This window comes from Sinohyriopsis cumingii, chromosome 18, assembly GCF_028554795.1.
Source record: "Sinohyriopsis cumingii isolate HCF-2022 chromosome 18, ASM2855479v2, whole genome shotgun sequence".
NCBI lineage: Eukaryota > Metazoa > Mollusca > Bivalvia > Unionida > Unionidae > Sinohyriopsis > Sinohyriopsis cumingii.
The window spans coordinates 98,577,945-98,591,044 of NC_142978.1; the positions used below are offsets into that span (position 1 = coordinate 98,577,945).

A 13,100-nucleotide genomic window follows, 5' to 3' on the forward strand; every position below is an offset into this window, starting at 1 on the left:
GCTTGGTTCCATACTGTCTACTTTATATAGGATACCTCCCAACATTCCATTATCTGAGGAATTTTCGATTTATGTTTGTTTATAATTCCTCTACAGATTGTATACATCTTTTTACCAGATCCATTGGATCCAACTTTCAATACGAGTTCGCCACTTTCTGGCCAACCACGATTACAACTTTGTCTCCATACAACTGTGGGGATTTTATTGATAGATCTTTATGGCCAACCACGATTACAACTTTGTCTCCATACAACTGGGGGGATTTTATTGATAGATCTTTCTGGCCAACCACGATTACAACTTTGTCTCCATACAACTGTGGGGATCTTGGTGATAGATCTGTCAGCCTGACTACTTCTTTCAATGACGTACCCATATGATGATTGAGATTTTAGTGAAAAATTTCATCTGCCCAGGCATGCTCTCAGGGAAACCTTTACTGGTGACAGACAGACCACCTTCCACTCAAATGGCAGCCATGCCAACCTTACAACCAGCAAACCAGTCAGCTGTTCTGGCATTACACATATTTTCAATTTATGTGACTTACCGTGTTTTCAGCTTATCACACAGGGGTGGGCCCTTCACTTATACAGAGATGATGGTATTGCATCATCTGTGCCACTGGATATTGTTTATCCAGATTTGCAAACCAAACCAAAACAGAACAAAACATAAAGTGAGTGTGATGATACTCCTACAAGAACTTTTACTCAGATTCAACCACGGATGGATAGAGTTTAGTTTCAAGGCTGCAGTTGAAGAAATATATTGGGTGTTGTCAGCTTCAGAATGCCCTCCACCCCCTGTAGCAACACATGACTATGGAGTATAAAAGTCAGTTGATCTTAACAAGGAAGAAGAGACTCTGTCCTTCTATCAGTTTCCCCACTTGGGTAAAATTAGGGAAGTTTATTAATGTCTGTTAGGAATAATCAGTGATCCAGCAATGCAAAGGCTTTCTTTTCCAAAAGCTAAGTACCAGCAATGTTCTCACCATGCTAGTACAGAAACCACTCTGATGCCTTTCATCCTGACTTCCTGGCTCTGGATCAAAACCTAGCAGCAGTTCATGTCTTCCCCAGTTTTTTAAAAGTGGACAGGGATGTATTTCATGCCACTTTGAAACTGATTTGCAATGTCACCATATCTTTGATGCAAGATTTGGCTTCATTGGCGATTTTCTGACTAGTGGAAAACTCAGGCAGTGATCCCACCTGGCAGCTGATGGCCTGAATTGCTTGGGTCATTAAGAGAGCAGCTCACTCTTCCATTGCTAATGCAATGACTGCCTCTACCAATCCTAACCTGATACAGTGTGAAGCATCATAACCTGGCATTACGAATAATCCTATTTTTGGTTTGCAGTTACTTTTTGGGAGCAAAATAGAAGATGTTTATAGGCAGACAGCTCAGGAAATGATTCTCCAGCTAGGCCCCCAACCTACACAAGCTTTAAAGATGAATCAACCCCAGCCACAGTCGAGAGATGATAGGTGGGTCAGGGACAAGGGATCTTTTAAGTCAAATACTCAGTTCAGATTTCAAGCCTGAAACCAGGAGGCAAACAATATGACCAACTTAGGTGGCAACCATACAGGGGAGGCATGAAATTAAGTTTCTCTACTACCAAGCCTTCCAAATCTAGACATTGACCTACTAAGCCCCACTGCCTGCAGATGACCTTATTTTGGGTACCTGACTTCTGAAGTTCCAGTCTCACTGGATCAGCCTATTTCCTCAGAATGAATGAGTAATCTGGGTCATTATGGAGGGACTTAGGATTACATTTTTCAACCTTCTCTTCTTTCATCCTTTCTAATTTTCAACAACACACCATTAGATCAGGAAAAGGAAGCCCTGAGTGGCCAAGTGTTCGAAAGCGCTTACTGCTACGGATCACTGCCATCTTAGCTCTCCATGGGTTCAAGTCAGGTTTGGCCAATGTGGGTATGTGAGAAAGCTTGGCAGTATCTGCCCGTAAGTCAGTGGTTCTTTCTGGCATTTTACCTGGTTCTTCCTCCACCATTTATACTGTCCGCCATGTATAGGCTATCTTGTGCTGAAAATGACGTTAAACCCTACAACAACAACAGTAAGATCAGGAAAAGGACATTTTTCTACCACAGGAGACACAGTCACTTATAAAAAAAAATGGACAGTGGAGATTGGGCAAAAACCACAATCTCCAAGGTTTTATATGTGGCTTTTTCTTATCCAGAAGGCAGATGGCAAGTTGAAGCCAATCGTTGACCTGGTTCACCTCAATCAGTATATTATACCACTGAAAGTTAAGAAGGACATGGTGATATGTTTATCTGTTTCAAGTTCTACCTTTTAGTCTACACATCAGCCCTTGGGCTTTTACCAAACTCATGGATTGCATTGTCACCCTATTCCAGTCAACTTCATCTACAGTGACAGCAGCATACTTGGACGACATCCATCAAGAACATATGGTAAGTTCCAATTTTGAATCATCTAGGTTTCTAATATCTGGGAAAAGTTTGGTCCATCTGGGTGTGAAGTTTTTCACCAACCTCATCCTGGTTCAGCTTCATCATGTTCACCTAGTCCAGATTGTTGTACTTGTCAAGTCTCTTTCTAACAGGACATGGAGTTCGGTAAGAGAGTTCTTGTAACTCCTTGGATTATTCAGTTGATTGGCAGTCTTATATCACTTGGCCATCTTTTTATGCTCCCTGTACAAATGACCTTGCTTGCCCAATGGTATTCCTTTTCAAGTTCCCTCAATCAAAAAGTAATTGATCACACACAAAATGTGATAATTCCTACATCAGTGGTGCAACCAAGGTTGGCTCATGACAGTGATTCCTCTGGAGAAGCCACAAGCGGAAATGAAAATATGCACTGATGCTAGTACATATGGTTATGGTGTCAACCTGTTGCCAGATTTCGCTACTATAACAGCATGTGGATTGGCCTGACCACATCAGTCTTCTTGAAATAAAGGCTGTCATCAATGCCTTTCATTTCTGGAAGGATCGACTCTCAGGGAAAACAGTTCTAATTATGCCAAATAACTCTGTAGTGGTTACCTACCTCCTCAAATGGGGTAACTATATCACCTGACCTGTGTGTTCTGCTTTGGCACTTTCTACATTAGTGTGACCAACTTAAAATCAACAGGCACTTTTTTCAGCAGACTTAATATCCTGGCCAATACTCTCCAGAAAGGGCCAAATCATTCATAGAGAATAGATTCTCCATCAATCAGTCTTTCTGCTGTTTGTGCTTTTTGGAGGTGTCTGATGATCAACATTATTGTGACAAGGTGCAGTCACAAGCTACCCGCCTTTGTATCTCTAGTTCCAGACCCAGAAGCTTGGGTCTTGGATGCACAGTCAGTGAGCTGGGAGGGGTTGTTGGCCTTCACCTACCCTCGCACGATCTTGTTCTAAAAAATAATCTATGTTGTGGGGTCGGAACTGCAACATGATTCTGATATCCCTTATCAGATGGGACAAGTCTTGGATGTCTGAGCTAATCAGTTTAAGAATAGATATGTCCAGACAGATTCAGGTCAAGCTGAATCTTCTCTGACAACCCTGGTTGTTTTCCACCCCTGCCTAGACCGTCGTCTTCATGCTTGGTTATTATCCTGACAGCCTTGCAAGAGAAAGGATCTAAACGAATCTCATGAGCAAGGAGGCCCTGTACTCTAAAAGTTTATGAAGGATAATGGCATATTTTCAGGGAAAGATGCAGAGTCAATGGGGAAACAAAAAACCTGACCTGATTGTCCTTTTGAGTGTCTCAGTCCTTCAGCTGATAAATTTGTTTTCTCTGGCTCTGTGAGGAGAAATAGTTGGCCCCAATTACCATGAAACACTGTCTACAATATCTGATACAATCCAGTATAATAACAGATGCAATATTGATCATAATAAAGATCTATAAGATCTCTTAGCCATTTATAATCAGAATTGACTAAAATCCCTCATCCAGTTTTCAAAATGGAATCTCTCCTGGGTTTTAACGTGGCTGAAATCAGATAAAATTTGAGCCTGTAGCCTGCACTTCTAAGAAACTACTATCTTACAAAACATGTTTCGTGGTAGAATTCGCTTCATCATGCACGGTAAGTGAGTTACATGTTCTTTCCGTTGACCCAAATTATCATCAGTTCACACCAGATGATAGGTGGTCCTCTTCATACAACCATGCTTTGTAGCCAAACAATTCATTTGGCAGTCAGGTGAAGTTTTATCAGTAGGAAGATTTCAGTAATCAATGTCTTAACCAGATATAGGGGTCACAGATGACATGGCCCTATGCTGTGTTGCTTGTCAGATTATAAGGATGGACTATCACTTCCAGGGTAATCCAGCCAGTATTCCCTAGAAGGATACCCAATGTATCGGTCAGATACTCAGCATTTCCTCTTCCTACTATCTATGATCAGGAATGTATTTGGAAAAAAATTTAATAAAAAAGTATGTTTCTCTAGGATTACTATTCCAATCACATTATTTAAAAACCCTCCCAACTACTCTGCAGTGTGAGTATCTATGTTGGGATATCACTCAGCTTAAAAGTACCAACACCTGGTGGTGGCAAGGGGAGGTAATGTGTAAAAGTTACTGCCCTTTTTCTTTATGAGCTAGACAAGATGAATTTTCATCTTTTTACCTGGGCTTGATTCAGGACATTGCAGGATTATACCCTTAAAGCTAATGTGATCATGTAAGTTTTCTCAGAGAAACATAATTTGCTTAAAAATTTGCTTTTTTAATAAATTAATATTAAAATGAATGCATCATGGACACAATAACTCTAAAAACTGAGATAAGATGATGTCATTCCTTTTTGGTATTGAGTATGATCTTGGTTGACCTTTAATCTCACACACTGGTCAGCCAATCGATTTGAATTATGGTACTCTCACAGATTCAATATAAACTATAATGTTTACAAACTTTGCACACAGCTAAAAGTGTGTGTCCAGAAGTTAGCATTGTAATCTTTCAAGGATTTTGGTGCAATTATGCAGTATGTAGTTGTAAATTGAGGTTATTTGGCTATGGGGTACTAGCACAAGTGTTATAAAAATACCAGGGAACTTTGAATAGGAATCTTAACATCAGCGGGTTGACCTAAGAAATATGTCATCTCCAGAGGACTTTTGTATGTACATAGCATTTAGAACTACATATAACATTTTCAGATTATTTTAATCAAGTAAATACCAGTCATTTTCAAGACACTAATTTGTAAGTTATTGTGGAAGAAAGTGTCCCAAAATTCATTAACCAGTTACTTTGTATTCATTACTTTATTTGACTTTGTTTTTGGTTCTTCTCCATAGATATTGTTGTAACAGAAACAGAATAATATCGGAGTCATTGGACAATTATTGACTTCATATATTAGCAGTATGCCTCATTTTTTGTTTAGACACAAGGATGATCCTTTCCTGAAGAGTCAGTTTCACAAGCTTGGTCGACCAAGAGAGGGAGAGATAATGGAACAGAGAAGTGCTATATTTGTATGGTCTCCATCTATACACTATGGAACCAGGTATATATTACCCTAACAATGTAAAATATATGATTCTCTGCAGACAGCTGTTCTTAAGTTTTGGAACACAGCCTGTGTTTGGATATGCACTGAAATGGTGGTTTTGAGCCCATCAAGTGATAAAATCGGTATCACCTATGTTTACCTTATATCTTGTGACAAAATAAAACAAAATAAAAATTTCTGTCCCATAACTTATGGTTAAACATTTGGATACCTGGATCATATCCCAAAACATGGACACAAAAGAAATTGTGTTGAATTTGCCTCCTGCCCTGGCATGTTATAATAAAGTAGGTAAGTAGAATTCTTATTTGATAACAAACTGAAAGAAACTAACCTTGTGCTGTTCTTATTTATTTTTATTTTTTGTACTTCAGAAGCAATTTATGTGTAATGTAAATGTATCCACTCTTCAGAATCATATGCTATGATGTAGTGTACACAACCATAATGTGTATCACTTATGCTGAGTACAAACATTGACATGTTTTTCATTGATTAAGGTGTATGAACAAATTGGATTGGTTTTCTCCTTAAGGGTTTCAGCATGTTATCAAACTGAAAAGTGGATCCAGCAAAATCACAAACAAGAGAAAAAGAGAGAAATACCAATTTCTTCAAGGCACCAGCAAGTTAAATTCACTAATAATATGGTGAATGGTGCAAGATAACCAAAAGTGTTTTATATCTCGATTAACAATATAACAATATTTTGCACACAAAAAAATTAAACAACATTCACTCTGAATGCAAACGATAATAAGTGTGTTAGCACCAGGTACAAAAGTATCCTTAAAGACAGTTATTGGTGTATATGCTATTGTGACATCAAATTTGTATTAGTTATGATAACAAGGTGGCAAACAATAAAAGCTTGTGTGGTGACTAATCTCACATAGTAGATAAAACTTAACCCATTGTTTCAACATGGGCTATCAAATAGAAAGGTTATTTAATTTACAAAGCAAACTGACTTTGGATTCTTTTCATTATGCCAGTTTTTTATATACTAAGTAGGCTGACCTAGGGGAGCAGACATAAATTGAAACAATGGAACCATTGGAGCTCCATAAGTGACATTTTGAGCATACATTCTGCAAAATCTATTAAAGCAGCTGATGCAACTGAATAGGTTTCAGCTGTGCAGCATGATCACAGGAAATACAAATAAACTGTCAACTGAAAACAGGACTTATCCGTTCAGTTTGATTAAAGGGTTGGAAAAACAAAGTGAGTACTGCCATTGCAAACTAAGGGCTTTGCACTGTCAGATAACTAAGTAAATAGTACTTGGGAATTTGGCTGTGCTTAAGTAAAAGGCAAACAGACATCAAATCAGAATTTGTATTGCATTAATAAAATTTGCTCAATAGATTCATCTTAACAAGATTTCAAAGAAGTTCACAAACAATCAGATTTTGACAATATTTTGTGGCTATAACCCTTGAACAATGTTGAGTGCATCTTGTGACTGGTGTGCATTGTCAGTTGTTCATCTGTCATCACTGCTATTTTCAGCTTCTCAAAACCCACTTTCAGTCAAAGTCAGCATAGAGTGTCCTGGTATTAATGTGTTCTTTTAGTTTCTGAAATTGATGCTGATCTTCCATTTAAAAAAATGTCTGCCATTACTAAAAAAGAAAACCCTTTAATGACATCTTTACAAAAACTGCTGAACATAATTTGACCATAAATGACAGCATGCTGTTTATACATCCTTTCAGAATTTTGCAAATTATGCTGACTCACCTTCAGATATGGTGGCCATCACTAAATATTAGAAAAACGTTAACATCTTCCCAATACCGCTGAACAGAATTTGACCGTTGTACAAAAGGTAGTGATTCATGATTAAACATGGCTCTTGTTACTAAAAATAGAAAATAACTTTAAATTAATCAAATTTGGCAAAGTAATTTCTTGAAGCTGATAACTAAGATTTTGGTAACATGAAGCTTCATAACCAATATGATTTCAAGAAAGAAACGTGAATGTTTGTTTCCTCCAGCTATTTAGATGTTTTATGTCAATCAAGGGACAGAACTTTATATAAATGCAGTGATAACATTTTGAAGGTGACCCTATAGTACTACATTGTAGGTTTGATGAGTACCACTGTCTTTCAAGGTTTTTTCTTTAAGGTTGACATTGTTGATCATTTTATTTTACCCCATTTTTACATATTTTTTTTCTAATGCCCCTGAGTCAGGGCAATGAAATATTCTTCCTTTCCATGTTTGTCAGTAATTCTTCAGCTCTGTTACAAACAGCCCTGGTCCATTTATTGAAAAATTTGGCTTTGTATGGATGGAATGCTAACCTCAATCACACACTGGAAATGTACAATTCAAAGTGAACTAGATGAAAAGCAAGTGTTTGTAATTTTTGTTTGTCAGATTTTCATTTTTTTAAAATTTGTTTGCCACCTTTGCTGTTACAGTTCAGATGGTTATTACACAAATGGGAGGTATGTTGTGTAATATCTGCAGATATTGTAGGGAAAATAAGCTATTTATATTGAAATCAGCATTTGAATTTAGGACATCAGTTCTTACACATCACACCAAATCACAAGATCACATGCATTTTGAAACAGAGATATCCATGAGAAATAATTGCCCACTGAACTTAGACACAAAGACACAGTGATCCCATTCAAGAGTGCTCTCAAAATTAACTTATTTTGACTGCAAGAACAAACTTAAAGACCTAATAATGTTTCCTACCATAAATATTTTCAGCATGTTTTTTATGTTTCTAATTTCATTGTGTTTTTTTAAAAATCATATCATTATATATGTTTTTTTATCTTATAGGTGTTGTCTAATGTTGTAAAGCACTTAGAGCTTCTAAAGATTAGGCGCTATACAAAGTCCTTATTATTATTATTATTATTATAAGAAACAGATTAAGCTGAGAAACACTCGCCAGATTAATCTATATACAACTAAAGGCAGAATTGTATGAGAATTTTGATTTCAATAGAGACCAAACAGAGTGGGATAAAAAGATATAGAGATGGATATCTTAGTGTTACATAAATGAACTATAGCAATATCCTTCCCACCCTTTTCTACTCACAATGTTTTGGTCACAACAGTAGAGATCCCATTTAAGATAAAATCCTAACAGCATCTTTAATCCAGCATTTTTCTTCTTTATAATGCAAATAATGGTAATGATCTGGATAAGTGGAGTATTCACAATTTTACACAAATAAAGTGACTAAAAATACATGAAGAAATGTTTCAATGCAGTCAAATTACACAAAAGAATTTAATTTTGAGCATGCCTAAGTGGATAGAATTCGCCACAGTCTTGATCCACATCCCATTATTGTGCATTACATACATCATTAAAGATGACAGAATTGAGAACCAAAACAATTTAAAGGGTAGAATTAGTTCCTCATGAAATTTATGTGATGATTTCACAGTGTAATGTTAAAACATTCCTATATTTCAAACTTTTTTGCCTAGGCTTTAAAAACAACAATTGATGTCCAGAAATTTGATGTACTGTTGAGAATTATTACATAGTTTTAGAATATTGTGTCATAAAAATGTATGGTTCCAGATATTTAGATTAATAATGTTCCTTTTTGGCAACCCATTATTTTGCCCATGTTTACAGTGTATTATGCTGGCTGCAATGTATAGCCTATCTTGCACTGAGAAATGGAGTTAAACACTAAACAGCAGTAACAATTAGACCTATCTGTAAAAGACATTTAAGGGACCACAAAGTTGCAACCATTATGGAAAAGTATTTTAATACTTGAATAGAAAAAAACTTACTTTACAGAATGGAGCACATTTAAGATAGTGACTTGTTGAACCAAATAAGTCACTGGTCTTACCTAACATATTCCCAGATGGTGTTGTGGGGTTTTGGAGACTTGAAAATTAGGTTTTGAGATCCCAAAAGGGTGGTCAATGTACATGATCTAAAAAATGAAATTCAGTTGAGAATAAGTTATATTTTCATAAAAGCCCATATCAAATTCCTGGAAGTTCAAATTTGATTATTAAATCTGTTTTTTTTTTAAGCATTTAATATACTTACAAACCAAAAATAGTTGGTAGACCTATTAGGATATTCTCCAGTAACATTACTAAACACACATGACAACATTGACATAAACACATCCACACAGACATTCAATAAAAATATATACAAAATTTCTGACTTTAAAATACATTGAATAGTGAAAGGTTTTCTTAATAAGCTACTGCCATTGCTGCTAAGTTTTTTTTGGGGGGGGGGGGTAAGGTAATACAGTTATCATTCTTGTTCATCTTGGCATCCAATTGTGAATGGATCGTTCCCTGAAAATCTTGGCCGGCGGGGGGGGGGGGGGGGGGGGTTTCAGCATAGAAAATGATCTTTCTGTATCTGTATTGCTATGTGGGAGTGGCAAACATGCTAGGTGGTGTTGATATGTTGACAGATGTCATACACTCTAGAATGACTATGTTGATATGATGTGTGTGAAAAATAAAATGTCTCCCTTTGCTGTTGCAATTCACAAATTCAAACTCTTTCCAGGAGTTTTGAAATTTAGTCTCACTAGACTCTGGTCATTTTGCATTTCAACATTTTCCCATAAAAAATGAACCACTCTTGGTCACTATTGCAATTGTTGAAAAAATTTGTTTGCATTTTATATTTGGAGTAAAATCTGACTTCAGAGAAGCATTTCCTTTGACCACAAACTTGCATATAATTTTAATAATGGTGACTTAAACAATCCCATTAAAGTCAATGAGGTGTACTAAAGTGTGGCTACACCTATCTCAAATGAATTGGGCTGTTCAACTAAGTGCTCTGTTTGATTGTTTATACAGAATACATGCTTTGGAGATGTATAGTGGTGGTCAAAAAATGTCCTTTTTGTTTCCCAAAAGTTATTGAAAATTTTTGTGTTGAGGATGGGGGATTATGTTTTTTTGCACGACACATGTTATGGCAGGTAGGCAGCTTACCAGTGGTAAAATTAACCCATATCTTTACAAGTATCCTAAGGCATTTCATCTCATAATTTAGACAAATGCCATCTCATTTATTAATAGATATCTTGTGGCTTTTCTAAGTTACAAGTGTTTGGGTTATTTGCTACTATCTGTCTTATAGACTTTATCAAATATTTACATGACTAGAAGGCTTTGCTTGTCTGAACAATTCAACATCAGGGTGTAACATTTAACATTTCAACATGATTTTCTCTTGGTATATTTATTGTATTTGCTCATCTTTAACATGCATCCAGCAGAAGACCACCTTATACCCAGATCTGCCAATGCTGCTTAATGCACTATTGTTTCGGGATCTATGCTCTTTGTAAATTTTTTAATGACTTTGAACATTATGTGCTGGCAGATCTTGATCTAGTCTGTTCGGAGAGATGCATGTTGTTATAATTAGTAGAGATCATATGTCATATAGTAAGCATTAGAAATGTTGTGATGTCCTCTGTTTATCCATTCTGTTTGTATATAATAACTTTATATTGTTGTTGTGGGGTTTAACGCCATTTTTCAGCACACGATAGGCTATACATGGCGGCCAATATTAATGGTGGAGGAAGAACCCGGGAAAACCCCGGAAAGAACCACCGACCCTCGAGAAGCTACTGGCAAGCTTTCTCACATACCCACATTGGCTGAATCTTAGACTCGAACCGCTGCAGACAGAGGTGAGATGGCAGTGATCCGTAACGAAGAGCGCTTTAGACCACTCGGCCACTCGGGGCCCCAATATCTCAATAACTTTATAAATACGTTGCCCACATCTGTGGTGACCAACAGTGAGAGGGATATCATCCTTAAGTTCCCCAGTATCATTGGGAAGGATCACAGGTCAGAATGCGTGAGATTTGTAACTACAGTGACATTTTCAGATATTTTTACTTCAGAGAAGGGTTTTGCAGTGTTACCAATGGGATGCTGTTTGAGGGTGAGGGTGATAACAAAGGTTAGATACATGCATCTGGTGAAAAGAGATGGGATTTGCAGTTGCAATGGAAAGTCTTTGCAATTGTGCTAGTTATGTTTTTCTGTTTGTTTGTTTTTAGGACCAATACCATAATTCTGGTGGATAAGGCTGGGCATTGTGAGTACATGGAGAAAACATTGACAACACCTGTAGATGTAAAGAACCCAGGATGGAGTACATTTTCTACATCATTCCAGCTTCACTTAGACTGTGATGTTAGTCATGATCACAAATAATAAAAATCTTGCTTATATAAAAGTTTATATTAATAATATAAATTATTTGACAGTACAGTCTTGCAGGAAAACACATTTTAAGACTATCCGAAAAGTGCAAAAATGAAACAGATGTCTACCTATTGGAGCCATCTTAACTGAGATTTGAATTGTTAATATTTTATACTTATCTGTGTGATGATTTGAAGTACAGTTATGTTCATATCTCAGAAAATCATTGTTTGCAGTATCACAGATGTTGACGTAATGCAAACTCAGACCTGAATTTCAACTCAAGACTATATTTAGTTCAGTGTCATTTCAGTTGGATGTTATTTCTAGCCTTCTGTTTAATGTTTCACCTGCAGTCATATTGCTAGATTTCTAGGAGTGCAAAAATGAGGCTCCATCATCATATATTTTCAGACACATGCCAAGGGCCAGGGGCTGGTGAGTTTGAAAAATCATTAGCCCTGACTAGAATTCCATGTGCCCAAAAGGGCTGTATATTCTTAATGTTATTTGACACACGGTTGCTGTATTTTAAATGTGAAAAGAAACAAACAAATATTAAATTGACTTGTGTGTTTATTCAGATCCCAAAATATTTCACATGAAGCAATATTTTCCTTCTGGTCCAGATCTCAACCATTATCACTTTCCTCTATCTGTGTCTTCTTTACTTGATAAGCAGAGTTGATGTTCATTAGCAACTAAAGAGTGTCTTGTTTTATCAGTTTTTGTTTATACTTTTAATGATGCCCATATGTTTAACTAGTGTTACATTATATTAATGCAAGCATGAGCAAGGGACAGTTATTATTCTTTGTGTTCTTTTAGCTCATTTTATGATCTTACGCAGCAGCTGCTCTGGTGGGTACTTTTTTTATTTAAATTATTTTAATTCTGTACCATAAATATGGAATGAGCATGTTGTGCTCCCCTCGTCTACCTATTCATCATTTCATCTACCCATCTGTCACACCTGTTAGATCAGTTTCTTCAGAATCATGGGCTGCAGAGTAATGTGTCATGTCTCTTAATGAGTATAAAAGTAAGATACTGTGAACTATATTCAAATCTCTGAGACTTCAACAAGTTTTGCATTTGAGTTACTTTTTTAGGTATTGTTAACTGTTGAGTCTTTCAAAATTATGTTTGGGTGTGTCATGATGAGTCAATACATCCAATTAACACATTAACCCCTGGAGTTTTTGCAATTTTTGCCTGAAAATCGAGTAGGAAACGCATTTTGAAAACTGTTTCAGAATAGACTCGAAAACACCAAATCCCCAGTCATCTTTCAATAACATGCTGCCTAGTTGTGTTAGAAACATTGTTTTT

General features: G+C 36.5%; 1 protein-coding gene across 1 annotated transcript in view; it reads left to right on the top strand.

The window, feature by feature from the left end:
- The window catches only part of LOC149777569 (transport and Golgi organization protein 2 homolog), a 48,694-nt gene extending 36,363 nt beyond the window's left edge, over window positions 1-12,331 (top strand). Inside the window, exons 7-8 of the mRNA XM_089942183.1 lie at window positions 5,422-5,544; window positions 11,621-12,331. Of these exons, the coding sequence (XP_089798309.1) occupies window positions 5,422-5,544; window positions 11,621-11,777 (280 nt within the window). The 3' untranslated portion in view covers window positions 11,778-12,331. The remainder of the gene's footprint in view (window positions 1-5,421; window positions 5,545-11,620) is intronic.
- The last annotated feature ends 769 nt before the right edge of the window (window positions 12,332-13,100 follow it).